Source organism: Macaca thibetana, chromosome 1 (genome assembly GCF_024542745.1).
Source record: "Macaca thibetana thibetana isolate TM-01 chromosome 1, ASM2454274v1, whole genome shotgun sequence".
In the NCBI taxonomy this organism is placed as follows: Eukaryota; Metazoa; Chordata; class Mammalia; order Primates; family Cercopithecidae; genus Macaca; species Macaca thibetana.
This window is the reverse complement of record NC_065578.1, coordinates 214,640,053-214,658,674: the sequence shown is the minus strand read 5'-3', so window position 1 is coordinate 214,658,674 and position 18,622 is coordinate 214,640,053. Positions and strand designations below refer to the sequence as shown.

Sequence of the window (18,622 nt, the reverse complement as noted above, 5' to 3'; positions counted from 1 at the left end):
AAAAGTCTTAGCTAATGCAATAAGACAATTAAAAAAATAAAATCTGGCTGGGCACATTTACTAAAGCCTATAATCTCAACACCTTGGGAAGCCTACGTAGGAGGACTGTTTGAGCCCAGGAGTTCAAGACCAGACTGGGCAACATGATGAGACCTCAACTCTACAAAAAGTAATAATAATAAAACAATAGCCAAGCATGATGGTGTGCATCTGTGGTCCCAGCCACCAGGGAGGCTGGGGTAGGAGGATCACTTGAGCCCAGGATGTCAAGGCTACAGTGAGCCATGATCATGCCACTGCACTCCAGCCTGTACAACAGAGCAAGACCCTATCTCAAAACAATTAATTAAGAAAAATAAATGAAAAATGTAAAAAACACAAAATCTAAACATATTGGAAAGGAGACAATAACACTGTCTTTGTTTGCAGATAATATGCTTGTTGATGAGGAAAATCCCAAAGAATCAACAAAAAATGCTGGAACTAATAAGTGACTTATACCAAGGTTGCAGAATACAAGGTCAATACACAAAGTCAATTGTTTTCTTCTATATTAGCAATAAATCATTGGAATCTGAAATTAAATACATAATACCATTTACACTAAAAAATGAAATAGGTAGCTGGGCACAGTTCCTCATGCCTGTAATCCCAGCACTTTGGGAGGCCGAGGCGGGTGGATCATGAGGTCAGGAGTTCGAGACCAACCTGGCCAACGTAGTGAAACCCCATCTCTACTAAAAATACAAAAATTAGCCAGGTGTGGTGGCGCATGCCTGTAGTCCCAGCTACTCAGGAGGCTGAGGCAGAAGAATTGTTTGAACCCAGGAGGCAGAGGTTGTAGTGAGCCGAGACTGCACCATTGCACTCCAGCCTGGATGACAGAGCGAGACTGTGTCTCAAAAATAAAATAAAATAAAATAGGTATAAATCTCACAAAATTTGTAGAAGATCTATTTGAGGAAAACCATAACACTGATTAAAGTAATCAAAGAAGATCTAAGTAAATAGAGATATTCCATGTTCATGGATAAGAATATTCAATAGTATCAAAATGCCAGTTATTCCCAACTTGATCAATAGATCCAACACAATTCCAATCCAAATCCTATTTTGTGGATATCAACAAACTGATTCTAAAGTTTACAGGGAGACAAAAAAGTCCCAGAATACTCATCACAATATTGAAGAAGAATAAAATTGGAGTCCTGATATTACCCAACTTCAAGACTTAATATAAAGCTACAGTAATCAAGATAGAGTGATACTGGCAAAAGAATTGACAAGTAAATCAATGGAACAGGATAGCCCAGAAACAGACCCCAAAATATGGACAACTGTCCTTCAAACATGATCTAAATGTAAAATAAACAATTACAAAATACCTAGAAGAAGAAAGGAGAAAATATAGTGAACTTGGATTTGGTAATAAATTTTTAAATGCAAAGTTAAAAGTACAATCTATGAAAGAAAAAATTGGTAAGTTAAACTTCATTAAAATTAAAAATTTCTGCTCATTGAAAGACACTGTTAAGAGAAGTAAATGCCAAGTCAAAGACTGGGAGAAAATACTTGAAAAAGACATGTCTGATAAAGGATTGGCATCCAAAATACAACAAGAATTGTTAAAACTCAACAATAAAAAAACGAACAACCTGATTTTAAAAATGGGTGAACGACCTGAACAGACACCTCACTCAAAGATGTGATATAGGTGGAATATAGGCACATGAAAAGATGCTCAGCGTCATTTGTGATCAGGAAATTGAAACTAAAACAGCAATGAAGTTCCACTACACATCTATTAGAACAGCTAAACTCTAAAACACTGACAACACCAAATGCTAATGAGGATATGGAGAACAATGAGAACTCTTGGACACAGGAAGGGGAACATCACACACCGGGGCCTGTTGTGGGGTGGGGGGTGAGGGGAGGGATAGCATTAGGAGATATACCTAATGTAAATGACGAGTTAATGGGTGCAGCACACCAACATGGCACATGTATACATATGTAACAAACCTGCACGTTTTGCACATGTACCCTAGAGCATAAAGTAAAATTTTAAAAATTGAAAAAAAAAAAAGACCGGTTCAAGATCTCTCTCTCCCATAAAAACATTCCCAAAGACATTAGCTTTTCCTAACTTTCTTCTCTTATTATAATTATAGCTTATACCAAGAAGTAAAGGCCTATACTATATTCTCTAATGTGCTGCTTATGGTGTTAATAGGGAATAGTTCTGTCTTCTCAAGTAGATGGTAAATACATTCTGCTTTATATCTTTCAAGTTTTATCCATAACATCTTAGGGATTAATAGAGCCTTGTTAATGAAATAGTTCCTAAGATATTATTTCAGCTTTACTGGTAATCCAAGACCACCTGTATATTAATGACTGTGTCCTCCAAGAACAGGAAATTACATGTTAAGATCAGAAATTCCCTGGTAAAATCAGGAGAGTGAAACATCTAAAGCCTCCTTAAGTTACATACTGGCCTTGCATCATCTTAAAATGTCAACAATATAATACATAATATCATACACTATATGTAAAAACATGATACAAGAGATATCAGTAATTCCTATAAAAATATTGTACAATCTAATACACTGAAACTAGAAAGAAAGAAAGAGGGAGAGAAAGAAAAGAAGTAAAACACGACATACTTTGGGGAGATGAAAAGGCTCTACTAGCATTAATGACATTAGTAAACTGCACACAGTTGAGCATATAACCCTCTAGTGTCACAAGCTATATATGATGTGTTTGGTTTCTTGATCACTACTGTCAGTACCCTATGAACCATTCTCATTCAAAGTCAAAGTAAGAGCCCTAATACTGACAGTGGAGAAGAACTGGTCTTGACAGTTTAGAATCCCTGATTATTGTACCCCTGCCCCAATAGGTTGACAAGTGCGGGAGAATGATTGCTATTTGTATTCCAAAGCATTTGCCATTTGCTGGGTTACAGCAAGTGGGGTGAGAAGGAAAACTTCTGAAATATGAGAGCATATTATGAAATCATTAGACATAGTAATGAACTACTGCGAAATCAAGCAATCAGAAATGGTATGGTCAAGAGCATCATTCCCAAGTCTGACAAGCTCTTGTGACACATCAGTCTCTCAATCATGTAAGAATAGCAATTGTCAATGCCTTGCTACAAACATGAAGATTTATAGTAGCAAATTTGTATACAATGTATAGTTAATATAAGCTTTAATTTATTTAGTTTTAAATTCTTAATGAGAAACTTACCTTGCAGAACTTAACTTCTGCCTCTAAATGATGAATATATTGAGACTGGTCATTAATAATAGGAACAAGGTTGTGCATAGTAGGCATATTGGTTTCCTCATGTTCTAATGACCTCTATGACAAAAATAAATAAATAATTACATACATACATACATAATTTTTAAAAAGCAAAATTAAGCATGTTTGGATTTAGCAAAGAATCAGTTGTTACCTTCTCCATACTCAATTGTGCATTGATGTGATATAAACATATAATTGATCGCAATGTAGCTTACAGTCTTGATATAGTTCGGATGCTTATCCCCCACAAACCTCATGTTGAAATGCAGCCCCCAGCATTGGAGGTGGGGCCTGGTGGGAGGTGTTTAGGTCATGATGAATGGATGAATACCTCGGTGCTGGTGCTATCCTCATGATAATGAGTTCTTGCTCTGAGTTTTGGTGAGATCTGGTTGTTTAAAAGAATGTGACACCTCTCCTCACTTCTTGCTCTGGCTCTCACCACATGAAAAGCCTGTTCCCCTTCTACCTTCCACCATGACTGAAAGTTTCCTGAGGCCCTCACTAGAATGAGATGCCAGTCCCACACTTCCCATACAGCCTGCAGAATCCTGAGGCCCTCACCAGAATGAGATGCCAGTCCCACACTTCCTATACAGCCTGCAGAACCATGAGCTGATTAAACCTCTTTTTCAAATAAATGACCCAGCCTCAGGTATTTATTTATAGCAACACGAGAATGGACTAACACAAATAATTGCTTCTCTATCCTATAAATTCCACAAATACACAAGATTCACGGACGTGAATATCATTTTGTTTTTTAAGATGGATGGTGAAAGTGGTTATAAAAAGCACATATAGTGAATAGAAAAATGCTGGGGTAGCAGTAGTATAACTGGCTTGGAATGAACGATTTTAACAAATTGGAAAAACAACATTCCATTCAGTAATGCTGAGATACAAGGGACAACTCTCTCCAAGAAACTGCCATGGAAGAGGATTTGCTAGCTAAAACTGCAGCAGCTCCGTGAAGGAGAGATTCTTTAGGAACTCTTTGATGCCAAGCCTGTGTCAATGCGATAAAATTCCATCTCAAAAAGGATACATTAGCAAAACATAGTTTTCGATTTTTGACTCTAGTATTGAAGGCAATTCAAGCATATGCCGCTCTGGAGCATAGAACCTCCAGGAGTAGAGCCCTGAAGTAGTTTGACTACTTTTTTCGTTGAGGGGTCCAATGAAGAGATTTCAAAAAAAACACTAATGTTATTTTAGCTCTGTAGCATTCCTGGAACTTACTGCTAATGTATATCTTACCTTATCTTAAAGTGACTGTGATATAGTTTGTAAAATCATATACACATCACATGATTTTTTTTTAAAAGGATGAGGAAATCAGGAAAAGGGAAAACAAGGGTCACCCAGTTAAACAAACCCAGAGGAAAGCTTGAAATGAGACACAGTGTCTGTTTCTCAGCTGTTCTCTTTCTCAGCACAGCAGAAATTTTAAACGATAACCAAGCACCAGCTACCATGGCAGAATAAAATAAAATAGAGCTCTGCTTTTTGGTGTATTGAAGATATTTAAAAACCAAAGTAACTCTAATTAAATGAATTATCTGTCATGAGTAGAAATCAAACAATTAGAATCATCCTCCATTAATAGAAATAGGTTCAGAAGGTAAGCAAATATAAATTACTACTATGAGTATACAGCAGGAAGTCAATGTGAAAAATAAAAAGCTCAAGCTAATATTGTATGAAAAACGTTCACCTGAAATCATTTGTGTCTACTTTAAAGGGCTTTAGTTTGGATATCTACATTTTAAGACAGTAAGTAATAACTTCTTTTCCATCTCAATAGTGCCTCAGTTTTACTCTCAATATATGCATGTATTTCTAATACGTTATACTGGCTATGAAAGTGCATTCTAAGGGTATAATCTTAAAAAGCTAATTATTACTATTATGGTTTATAATTATTACATGTAGGCTATATACATTTAGAGTCTAAGTTCCATTCTTTTACACAGCTCCATATAAATAGACTTGTATATTTTAAAGTGTACTCTGTATGTACTAAACTGATTCTCTTAATGAAGGTCTTCCAGCCTGCCTGGATTCAATAAGCTCCATAATATCACTTGCTCATGCTTTAAAAAACGAATAAGCATGTCTGAGTATTCAACAGAAAAAGCAACTGCATCTAGGTAGACTTAAAAGCATTCCACCAGTGTGTGCTTAAGAGCATGCTAGAAACCAGACGTCAATAGTAATAAATTCATTAAATAATGAGATGTTTTATTAAAATTATAAAATCTATATCTATAAATATTGAATATGCATATGAAGTACATTTCTCTAAAGTTGGAATTAAGCTTAAAAGTTCGTGTCAGCCTGGAATGAAGTGTTCTTATGGGAGTGATATTCTGACATTTCAGTGGTGAAGAAAAGAAAGTAACATGTCTCCATACTTTTCAGCATATAGGCATTGTATTGAACTATAAAACACATTGAAAATGCGAGGTTGCTGCTCTGACATGTTATGTTTGTGTAACACTTCATAGGTTTCTAAAGAATTTTAAGTATGTAATCTTATCTTGTTATTCCAAAAACTCCGTGAGACAGGCACAATATCCTAGAGAGTATGTGATAGATCTTAGATAGAACTAAGCCCTTGACTATTATTTTGGCCACTTAAATCTGGTTCAGAGTTCTTTCACTCACATCTATCTCAGCCTTTAGCATATAAAATGCTTTAATCAGGAATAATATACTCTGTCAAAGCAATAAAAAACAGCCTCAGAAGAAATATAGCACCACTTCTTATATATCATACAATTTTATAACCATATATTTTAACATATAGAAGAACATTACATATTAAAACGTATTATTTTGAGGCCGGGTGCGGTGGCTCATGCCTGTAATCCCAGTACTTTGGAAGGCCGAGGCAGGTGGATTACCTGAGGTTCAGAGTTTGAGACCAGCCTAGCCAATACGGTGAAACCCCATCTCTACTAAAAATACAAAAAATTAGCCTGGTGTGGTAGTGCACATCTGTAATCCCAACTACTAGGGAGGCTGAGGCAGGAGAATCACTTGAACCGGGGAGGCAGAGGTTGTAGTGAGCCAAGATCATGCCACTGTACTCCAGCCTGAGCGACAGAATGAGACTCCATCTCAAAAAAATTAATTAATTAAAAACAAAATGTATTATTTTGACATTCAAAATTTTAAAATATTACAAAGGTGGGCTACAATTATAATTAAGTAACTTCTAAAAATGATGGATGATAGATATGGCCCTCTAAAAAAGAAATTACTAAAATCATTAGTTTATCTTTTACATATATTCTCCTTTGACTTATATAATTTATATTAATTTATTATATATTATATATTTGTATTACATATTTTGCTAACAGTTGCAAAATAAATTCTCCCAACTATTCCCTTGCTCCCATTTTCCAAGTGAATAATAAATTAAAAATATCAAGATTCCCTCTGCCATGGAAATCTATTTTTTCAGCCAAAATCATCAGAGGGAAAAGAATTACTTTTAATGTTTTTCACTATTAGCATGCCATGCTTAAATTTTTTCTGCAACATGTACTACAAAATGACACAGTACAGTAAAACATAGGAATGCTTTGTCAAGTTGGAAAAGCTGATACTTACCAAAGGGGACATTTTTCTTCTTGATGGAGATACTTCACTTTCCTTATCTGCTTGTCGGCGCAACAAATCTTTGAGCTGATTAACTATAGAGCAAAAGCAGAGGGGTTATTAACCTTATTTGAGATCCATGGTTTCTTACCACCCATCCATCTTTCCAACTAATAAAAATTGCTGAAATATATATTATGCATCAAGAATTCTGCTATCAACTGGGGATACAAAGACCAACATCAGAAAAAAAAAAAAAAAAAAAAAAGAATTTCTACCCCTTAAGTGCTAAGAATCTAGCAATGAAGAGAGAGACACTGATATAAAATAAGTTTGTATGTAGACCTAGAGCTGTGCACTGTGCTACAAGAAGAGGAAGCACCTAATTGTGCTTGTTTTCACAGAGGAGATAACACTGCAAGGACGAACAGGAAGGAGTTCACCAAGCAGAAAAGGATAAGAAAAATTCCAATTAGAAGGCACTGCACATGTCAAAGCATAAAAGCATAGCGAGGAGGTCATTATAACTAGAATATGAGTTGTGAGATGGATGATTAACATGAGAAGTACACAAAGATGAGCCAAAGAGGCAGGTTGGAGCTATCTTAGGAAAACACTGTTATTTTGTAACTAAGAATTTCGGACTTTCGCCTATAGGCATTGGGAAGTCAAAGAAAAAAAGATTAAGCAAGGGAATTAAATTATCTGATTTGTGTTTCAGGAATAACATCATAGCAGCAGAACGAAGAATGAAAGGACTTATTATTCTACGGAGTTTAAAAAATTCACTATGCATCATTCAGGCTAGGACTGACTTTCATACTCACCAGCATGGCTCTGTTGTAATTCGGGCCAGGCTGTCCTGGCATCCTCATTTCCCACACTGGTGCTAAAAGAAAGATTTGGTGCATCTCCTCCAATAGTGACATCACCTTCTTTCAGGGCACATTTCAGTTGGTGAATGCTTCTACTGGCACGTTCTGCAAGAACAACCTGATGAAAGTTAGGACCAATGAAATCTGGGTGACCAAATGGACACTTGCTCAAGAAGGCAGTTTTTAAAGGTGAAATCATTATTTCTCGTACTTTATGGAAAAAACGCAGAGTTCTGTTTCTAGCTTGCTGAGGGATGTGCCAGAGATGGTGACAGAAGATTAACTTCATGGTGTAGAGGTAGGACTTGATGATCTCTAAGGTCCCTATCACTGTCGCAGTTGATTTCACTACATATAGCACCACCAGCAAGGAGTATGAAATGATAGAACTCTTCCCACCAGCTCCCATTAAACGATAACTTGCTAAGGGAAGTGCTCTCCTTCCCCTCATGCCTGACTCCTCTACCAACCTGGAGACAGAGGAGGACGGGAGGAGCAGTGGGGATGTGGGAAGAGCCAGCAAGAGGGACTGCATCACACCCAGTTCCAACCTAGGGAAACCTCATTGTCCCTGGGGACAGGAAATTCCTCCCCCACCAAGAAACATCCACATGTCTGGCTTAGTTTTGATCAAAATTTGCATAGCTGAAGTGCTTAGAGTGGCAGCCCCGGTAGTACAGCTCTTCTGATATACTGCTGGCTAACCACACCTCATAGATTCTTGGTTAGCGCAACTGACCACCCCTACAACACACAAAAACTGTCTAAAATGAAGCATTTTTAAGGTATATTACTGTGATAGTTCATCTCTAAAAATAGCCTCCAAGGGGTTGCAGTGAGCCGAGATCACACCACTGCACTCCAGCCTGGCAATAGAGCGAGACTCTGTTTCAAAAAAAAAAAAAATAGCCTCCAAGGAACCTAGCCTCATTCCCTTGTTGTCTTCTGATCTGAAACTGACGGGGCCCGTAATCTGCATTAACCAATAGAATGCAATAAAAGTCACACCATGTCAGACCCAGGCCTCGTCTTTAAAAGGACTGGCAGCTCCTGCTTCCTCTTGGAATGTTTGCTTTTGGGAGCCCTACCCTGCTGGAGAGACCTGGGAAGAGCATACGTGGAGAGGAAACGAGAGGCCCTGAGACCCCGTGAAGAAAGAGAAAAGCCCTCCCCGCACGCACCCCGCTGCCCCCACTCCGACAGCCCAGTCCTCCAGAGGACTCTAGCACCAGAGGCCCTCTAACTGCAATGGCATGAAAGAGACCTGATTCATTACCAATCATGCATGAAAATATATTCATAAACATCTATTCTGTAGGACCTTGAAAAGTAGTTTCCATTTTCTCCAAGTGCATTGATTTCAAAGTTTGGAACAGAAACAAAAGCAATATTAGTACTTAATAGAAAAAAAAAATCTCCATGTTACACAATATCTAATACAGTTTCTTTACTTACAGCAACTCATTTTCTACTTTGATAAAAGAACACATGTATCTCAGGTCAGGGTTCGACAATGAAATTCTATTACTCAACTACACAAGAGACACAGTTAATTTATCACCATATTTTTCTCCATACCGATCCTATGTCCACACAGATCTTTCTTTGAAATGAATTTGGTGCTGATTACTAATGAAGACTGGCCTCCTCTGACTCATCATGAGTTTAAGGAAGTTCAGATAAGACACATTCCTGGTTTTGGGAATATATGAAACCGTGACAATTTTACAATAACTTAGTATTAGAAAATGGAGTAGAAAAGAGATTTGGTCATGCAAAAGGAAAATCAAGTGTTACATGATAAGCAATATCAGTTCATGTAGCTTCAGATTTATGCCCTTAAATCCACGAATAAAACACTTATCTTTATTGAATCTATTAGAAAGGACAGAGACAGTTTGACTAACATAAAAATGTATACCAGGTAAAAGTATTGCACCGTTGGTGATTACGGATGAAACAGGAGTGTGGCATCACCATGAGGAAGCAAAAAAAAAAAAAAAAAAAAAAGGAACTATGCAACCATGAAGTGAATGCTTAGTCTCAGAGATCGGAAGCTTAAAGAAAAGGACAGAGTAAAACCTAAAGAGAAAGAAAAGAAGGATCCCAGCGCGTTAAAGGAAAGAGAAGTTCCCCAACACCCTTCCTGCTTATTTTTCCAATATAATACACAGCTGGGCCCACCTTACCACATCCTCGTTGATACCAACTTTATCAACTTTTCCATAAAAGTCAAATTGGACTTAGTGCAGTCAATGATGGACTGTCTGTATGCCAAGTGTATCCCTTGGATAACTGATTGTGTAATGGCTGAAATTGAGAAATTGGGGCAGAATTATTGAGTGGCTCTAAGGATCGCCAAGGATCCAAGATTTGAACGATTACCATGAACACACAAAGGAACCTATGCACATGACTGCCTAGTACAGAGAGTAACTCAGCCTAAGTGTGTAAGTGTTACATTGTGCCCACAGTTCACTGGGACTTTTTTTTTTTTCTTGAGAGGGAGTTTCACTCTTGCTGCCCAGGCTGGAGTGCAGTGGTGCAATCTCAGCTCACCACAACCTCAAGCGATTCTCCTGCCTCAGCCTCCCGAGTACCTGGGATTACAGGCACCTGTCACCACACCCGACTAATTTTGCATTTTTTTGGTAGAGACGGGGTTTCTCCATGTTGGTCAGGCTGGTCTCAAACTCCCAACCTCAGGTGATCCGCCCGTCTCAGCCTCCAAAAGTGTTGGGATTACAGGCATCAGCCACCACGCCCGGTGACCGGGACCTTAAAAAGAAGAATCCATAAGATTCCTGGAATTCCTATTATGTATATTTCCTTTCTTTTTTTTTTTTTTTTTTTTTTTTTTTTTTTTTTTTTTTTGAGAGGGGGTCTCACTGTTGTCCCCAGGCTGGAGTGATCTTGGCTCACTGTAACCTCCACCGCCCAGGTTCAAGCGATTTTCCTGCGTTAGCCTCCCGAGTAGCTGGGATTACAGGCACCTGCCACCACACCCAGCTAATTTGTGTATTTTTAGCAGAGACGGGGTTTCACCGTGTTGGCCATGCTGGTCTTGAATTCCTGACCTCAGGTTATCCGCCCACCCTGGCCTCCCAAAGTGCTGGGATTATAAGAGTGAGCCACCGTGCCCAGCCTAGGGCAGCATTTTAAGGGCACTTTTCATTCCTTTTCTAATATTCTTGTTTAATCTTTTAGAATTTATAACATTCAAAGACTACATGTTAAATTGTACTATGAACACAATATTATGTGAAATAATGAACTATTGAATTCAACAACTATCCCAAAGAAAAGTGATACAAAAGGCTTTAAGGTTGTTTGTTTGCAACTACTGACTTCAGAGGTACTAGAGACAGAGAGGAAAAGCAGGAATTTGCAAGAACTGTGCCCTAAAACTAAAACTACAGAGTTGACATTTTAAAGTCACTTCAGCGCTACATTTCAAAACATGCTAAGTGCTTTTCAAATATATAACAAAGCAACATAATTATATACTGTAACAGATAAACCCAGTTAATCTGAAGAAGAATAACACTCAGATGATTCAGGACAGATGAAAATCCCACGGCTCTTCAACTGGAGCCATTGCAACTGAAGCCCCCATAACCCTTACTAAGAGCACTACTCCCCAGATGCAGTTATCTGCTCCGTACATTTAAGGAAACCAGATTAGACAGAAGGTTCCAGTTATCGTTTCCTATCCAATTGCTAATGGGACACAGTTTTATCTGTTTCTAACCAAGAGAGAGAACACGCTCATTTCCTCTTCTCTCCTGAGAGGAGAGTAAGGGTATTTCACGATGAATGCATCCTGATTTCTTTTCCCCAGCACCAACCAGGAACTGACTATAAACTTAACTATGACTATAGACACAAACAGGACCCCTGAGTCCTACAGATCACATGAAAGTAAGTGCAAGTAAATAATATTTCTGCTAATGCACTATCCAAACATCAATCAGTACAATGAGCACTTAAACGGTACCTGAGCTAATGGCTGCTGGCTAATTTCAGTCTGTCTTGTCCATTTTCTTTTTTTTTTTTTTTTTTTTTTTTTGAGATAGAGTTTCACTCTTGTTGCCCAGGCTGGAGTGCAATGGCACAATCTCGGCTCACTGCAACCTCCGCCTCCCAGGTTCAATGGATTCTCCTGCCTCAGACTCCCAAGTAGCTGGGATTACAGGCATGCACCACCACACCGGGGTAATTTTGTATTTTTGGTAGAGACAGGGTTTCTCCATGTTGGTCAGGCTGGTCTCAAACTCCTGACCTCAGGTGATTCGTCCGCCTCAGCCTCCCAAAGTGCTGGGATTACAGACGTGAGCCACCCTGCCTGGCCTGTCTTGTCCATTTTCTTAGTAGAGTTTCCCTACTTCCTATGTTCTAACTCTTAGTTCACCATTGGGCCTCTCTTCATCAAGATGTTTTTGAACAAAATGCAAGTACATTTCAGTCTAGGACGAATCACCACTTATATACACACTGTGAATTATTAATTTCTTCATTCTCCATCTGTCCTGGGGGATGTGAAAGAGATTGCCCTGGTGACAGGGAGGGGGGACCACTCCCTGCGAAGTGCCCAGCTGTCTCTGAGAAAATATGCAATGAACTATTCCTCCCTAGGCCGAGACACGAGATGCACTGAAGCTCCCAGTACAAGCTTAGATTAGGGCAGACACGCAGAAAAATGAAACCACAGTGAGATAAGAGATACATGTCTGTCCACACTTGACTGGGCCTCAGCCTAGTTCAGAAGATTGCTGTCACTGTTTATGAAGGAACCAACAAGTAGCACTACCAAGATATAAACAGCAGAAGCAAAAAATCAGACAAAGTCAGCTTTGTGAAAGGCAATTACAACTGTGAAAGAGATTACAAGTACTATGTAGAATTTTTTTTTGTTTAAATCTCAAAGAAAATACTATCCTAAGACTCTGATATCTGAAAATATGCTAAAGTGCTTGGCGCCAGGGGTAAAAGATAATCTGATAAAGAACGTAAACATCTTAAGAAAGCAACATCTGGAAGATCATTAAAGATATGTGGGTGGTGGCAAATCCAGGAGATTGGCTATATGCATTCTGAGGGATCCACCTGGTATTTCTTTGGCACCAGCGGGGAGGATTGATGCACCTGTCACTTTCCAGTGATAAAAGGAGTAAACCTAGCTAGGCTGGCAAAGAACATAGGTAAAATCACCAGCAAATACAATCTGTATATCCTTACTTGTAATTACTGTAAAGTAGGATTCTTGCAGAGCAAGGTCTACGAGCAAAACCTGTACTTCTAGATCATGATTTCTCAACCTCAGCACTATTGACATTTTGGACCTGATAATTCTCTGTTGGAAGGGGCTGTGTTGTGTCAGTTTAATAGCATCCCTGGCTTCTGCCTACTAGAGGCCAGCAGCACTCATCTCCACCCCCAATTGTGACAATAAAAAAAAATCAATAAAACGAGATCAATTAAACAAGACAGTTTTCAAGTCAATGAAACAAGATCAATAAAACAAGAGTTTTCAGTGTTGAGGGGAGACTTGCTATCACACTGACCACATTACTACATTGTAAGTGTTGCCACCTCTTGATGGAAAATGAGCGTGACAGTGAGCTATTCTGCCACAGGAGCGCTGGTAGGGAGGGCACAGCCTGAGACCGACAGTGCCGCGATGGGACACACCTGATCCGGTGTCAGGAATAGATGTTACATCCATCAGAAGCTAGAGCTCAGAATTCATATTTAGCTTAATTTTGTTTCAGGGCCTAAAAGCAATATTTGCCCTCAGGCCATCCCTTTAAGTATCCAGTGGGCTTTTTTGAAGTTCCGCCATCATCAGGGTTGCTTTAGGCAGTGCACAAGGGCATTTCTAGCTACCTTGTCTACTTTTGGACTCTGAGAAGAGTTATCATCAAGTAAAACGGTGAAAACCTTAGCACAAACTGGCAATATCTTGGGATGTCTTTAAACATCCCAAGAGAGAATATTATTACTCCCCATATCTCAACAGTTTGAAAAAAACTTACCCTATTCCTATTTCTGACAAAGAACATGCAAAAGTACCCTTATAATCTCCTAACACTGAAACATAGCTTTGATTTAGATTATTCCAGGGATAACTGTTTACTTGTAGAACATTCCTTTCTTTTCTGATTGCTAAATCCTGTCTTTTGTCAATTTTATCTCATCAGTAGTAGGAAAGAAAACTTGAGATTGTACTTTTAAGTTCTAGTAAAATAAAAGATCATAAAGTTAAAAGTACTAAGAAAAGCCACATGAGGCCAGGTACAATGGCTCAGGCCTGTAATCCCAGCACTTTGGGAGGCCAAGACAGGTGGATCACTTGAGGCCAGGAGTTCGAGACCATCCTGGGCAACATGGTAAAACCCTGTGTCTACTAAAAATGAAAAAAATTAGCCAGGCGTGGTGGTGGCACCTGTAATCACAGCTACTTGGGAGGCTGAGGCAGGAGAATTGCTTGAACTCAGGAGGCAGAAGTTGCAGTGAACCAAGATCACGTCACTGCACTCCAGCTTGGGCAACAGAATAAGACCCTGTCTCAAAAGAAAAAAAAAGCCGGGCACCGTGGCTCATGCCTATAATCCCAGCACTTTGGGAGGCCAAGGCAGGTGGATCACCTGAGGTTGGAAGCTTCGAGACCAGCCTGACCAACATGGAGAAACCCCATCTCTACTAAAAATACAAAATTAGCCGAGCGTGTTGGCACGTGCCTGTAACCCAGCTACTGGGGAGGCTGAGGCAGGAGAATCGCTTGAAACCGGGAGGTGGAGGTTGTGGTAAGCCGAGATTAAAAAAAAAAAAGAGAGAGAGAAAAGCCACATGAGTATATAAAACAAAAAATGAATATGTGTAATTTGAATTTTATTGGCAAAAAAACCCTCATGTTTATGTGTATATATTCATATATAGTGTTTATGGCAAACAATATTTAAAAATCCAGAAAACATTTGAGAAAAACAAAAAAGAAGAAAAAAGAAATACAAGTTTTTTGAGAAAACACGAACATTTATTTGAGTTACACACGTTTTCTTAAGACAGCCAGATGATATCACTGCTGGCGAATACACTGACCAAATTGTTGGCCAGTAAGACTAACACAGCCCTTCTACAATTGTGAGCCACTTTGCAGGATTTGGATAGATGTGCTAATTATATACAAGAAAAACATAGAAAGTCAACCTTATCTTTGGTTTTCTTGAACTACATCAATTCATAAAGATAAAGCCCATCCCCGAGATTGTGTATTCTCTTCCATATTCATCCGCTCACTTTCTGTGTACCTGGTTCAACTCCTTACTCTCATTTCCATAAGACAAAAACACAGCCCTTATCATTCATCTGATCCAACCAAGTGCTGAAGGGAAGAACATTAATGATCAAAGCGTCAGAGAGTGGTGTCTAAAGGGGAGTCAGGCTCTGGGTGTGTCTCGCTTGGCTTCCTTCTTGGAAGAAAAGAGGGAGGAAAAGAGGGAAAAAGAGAGAAGAAAAAAAAAAAGGAAGCAAAGAGGGAGGGAGCAAGAAAGAAACTGAAATGTTTTGAGAAAAAGCAGAAATTGCCCAATTTGGCCATAAGCCTCATCATTTCTCTAATGTCTTGCACTGACTCCATCATACCTTTTGATCATTTGCTTGGCACCTAAAGGCAATAATTCTCACATCCAGTCCAAACTTTTCATTTTACAGATGAGGAAATGGGAATCCAAGAACAGTTGCTTTCACTTGCCTAAGGTTACACAGATGGTTGTCAGCAAAGCAAAAGTTAGTTCAGTGACCTGGCTTCTAGTTCCACATCCTCTCCTCTGACTCGACCACACTCTTGCCATAAGTTTATCTAAAGGCTGAAACACCAAAATGTTGAAAGGGTAAAACCAAAACGCAAAATGTATATACAAAATTATGAGTTCCTGTCATACAAGAAGTCTGTTTCATTTTTCCTTATACTCACCCAACCAAAGGTGGCTAGGAATTAGGCGAATAGGTGAGTCATGTATATAGGTGATGTTGATAAAACTGTTACCTATTCCCAATGCTGTAGCAAGAGATGAGACATGATTCCGCTATTAAGGCTAGGATACTGCATTTCTAGCAATTTTTCTCCTTTCACTCAAGTGTGCAGTACTTAAAATAGAGCCTGGATTGCCCGTGATTGGGGCTTTTTTCACCCTTTCTTGGCTGTGAAATAGTTTATTTCATACCTCTTGGCTTTATACAATGATGTATTGAATTTAGAGAAGGGGCATGTGCTATCTTGCCCACTTACAAATGTAGTTCTCGGCCATTCTGTGGGTGTTGAATTATAACTACCCATAGAATAAATGAACACCTAACCATACTGCCAAGAGACCTCCCAAATCACTCCCTGTTCTAGATTAAATTCTGTGGTTCCCAGGATACCCAGTATATATCCACTTTTAACCACACTGGAAACTTTCAGACCATTTACTATGTAGGAAATAATACAACAGATACGTGGGGGCAACAAAACCTTCCGGTTTTTCTGCCAGAACTCTCGTTTTGAAGAAGAATCATTAAACGTCTCCAATTTCTTGTAAAGGGGCATAGGCGACCCAAAGCAAGAGGTATCTTTAGAGAACTCAAAGAGCAAATCACTGAAAAGTGTTAAGGGAATGGATGAAAGGTGAACGTGGAGCTGCTCCAAGATCATCAGGGTCAAAATGAGGCAAGGATCTCATTTTAAAAGCAAGAAAGTAAATGCTGACTCAGTTTTCACATTACAACTTCAAATTCTTGATATACCATAATAGTACCAAAATTTTAAAAATGCGGAAAAGATCTTTTTTTTTTTTTTTTTTTTTTTTTGAGATAGAGTTTCACTCTTGGCGCCCAGGCTGGAGTGCAGTGGCGCAACCTCCGCCCACCGCAACCTCCGCCTCCCAGGTTCAAGCAATTCTACTGCCTCAGCATCCGGAGTAGCTGGGATTACAGGCGCCCGCCACCACACCCGGCTAATTTTGCATTTTTAGTAGAGACAGGGTTTCTCCATATTGTTCAGGCTCGTCTCGAACTCCAGACATCAGGTGATCCACCCACCTCAGCCTCCCAAAGTGCTGGGATTACAGGCGTGAGCCACCGCGCCCGACCTCATTTTAAAAACAAGAAAGTAAACGCTGACTCAGTTTTCACATTAGAACTTCAAATTATTGATATGCCATAATAGTACCAATATTAAAGAAATAAGGAAAAGATTTTTTTTAAATGGAAGTACAATCACGGAAAATAGGAAAAGCATTTTGCATTTTTATGCAGCTACTTCCTAGCTAAATATCAAATGAAGGGATATTAGTAGTGACTACATGTACAGTTACTTACAAGCCAGAGGAATAACCGGTGAGGAAAGACCAGACTGTTTATTAAGTTTCCATTAATCATAAACTATGCAAGGCATTTTGGGGAAGTAATGGTGGGTAGACAAAACCAAACAAACCAACAAAACCAAAACAAATTAAGGCATAGAACTTTAAACTGCATTTTATCTTACTACATAGTAATACAATTCTTAAATTATTAGGCACACTCAAAATAAGGAATTTCCACATAACTCCAGCATTGTTTATTAAGAAACAGAATATTTTACTTTAAAGGGAATTATCGGCCAGGCGCGGTGGCTCACGCCTGTAATCCCAGTCTTTGGGAGGCTATAGTGGGTGGATCACTTGAGGTCAGGAGTTCCAGAGCAACCTGGCCAACATGGCGAAACCCAGTCTCTACCAAAAATACAAAAATTAGCCAGGCATGGTGGCGCATGCCTGTAATCCCAGCTACTTGGGAGGCTGAGGCAGGAGAGTTGCTTGAACCCAGGAGGCAGAGGCTGCAGTGAGCCAAGATGGCACCACTGCACTCCAGTCTGGATGACAGAGCGAGACTCCATCTCTAAATAAATAAATAAATAAATAAATGACATTATACTACTCAAAAACGGCAATTTATATTTGTGAAGAACTTCTGACTGTACTCAAGTTCAGGGTTAATTCTGCTTTGTTTCCTTCCAGAAGCTGTTATACAAGCTAACATACAAAAATAAAAGTGCTACTAAATAAATGATATGTCCTGAAAAGCCCATAAACATTTCAGGTTACATTTCTCGATTCACTGTTAAAATTATGACTATGTATTTTTTAAAAGTTGTTTAACTTTTTCTATCCCTTGTATTCGCTCCTGGTGAAACGTTTCCACTACCTTATATTGTTATCACACTAAATTTAAATTTTATTTCAAACTAATTTTAAAATGTATTATCCTTGAATGAAAACTCTTCATTCTGTAATTATTGAAAGCAGTACCACTAGTATTAAACATATTACTATAACATTAATTTAAAAGGAACCCCTTTACTGCGTTAAAATGCCTAATGTTAAATAGCCTCCAACAATTATATAAAGGCTTAAAATAAGGTCAAAGGAAGAGAAGCATCAGGAAAAACTTTCAATGAAAACAAAAAATGTTTGCCAATCTTAAAAATTAAAATTACTCATATCATTGTGCACAGTATTTTTCTTGCTTCCAAATGAAAAGTTACAAGTGTTTATTTTGTATCTAACAGCTCTTGAAACATGAGTAGCTTGAGGAAGGTGTTCATTAAAACCAATTTTTTTACTCCTGCAGTTTGAATACTGAGAATGTTGACAGTTTGTAACACAATTGACCGATGTAACAATGCATAGTAACCCTTATAAAATCTAGAGTCATGGAAAGATAACTTTCTAATATTGAAAAACGTTCACTTTGCTCTAAGTAACAAGTATAAATAACAACTAACATTT

The 18,622-nt window shown here is 38.6% G+C and overlaps 1 protein-coding gene across 10 annotated transcripts in view; it reads right to left on the bottom strand.

The window, feature by feature from the left end:
* The window catches only part of SDCCAG8 (SHH signaling and ciliogenesis regulator SDCCAG8), a 248,663-nt gene that overhangs the window by 228,466 nt on the left and 1,575 nt on the right, over positions 1–18,622 (bottom strand). For 8 of the 10 annotated variants that reach the window (XR_007721686.1, XR_007721687.1, XM_050771396.1 and 5 more), the window contains exons 2-4: positions 7,764–7,929; positions 6,949–7,031; positions 3,265–3,378 (exon numbers count right to left, since the gene is read on the bottom strand). Coding sequence is in view for 8 of the 10 variants with exons in the window: in XM_050771396.1 (XP_050627353.1) it covers positions 3,265–3,378; positions 6,949–7,031; positions 7,764–7,929 (363 nt within the window). In the remaining 2 variants the exon portion in view is untranslated. The remainder of the gene's footprint in view (positions 1–3,264; positions 3,379–6,948; positions 7,032–7,763; positions 7,930–18,622) is intronic. The other 2 variants (XM_050771413.1, XM_050771428.1) reach the window with 1 other exon arrangement.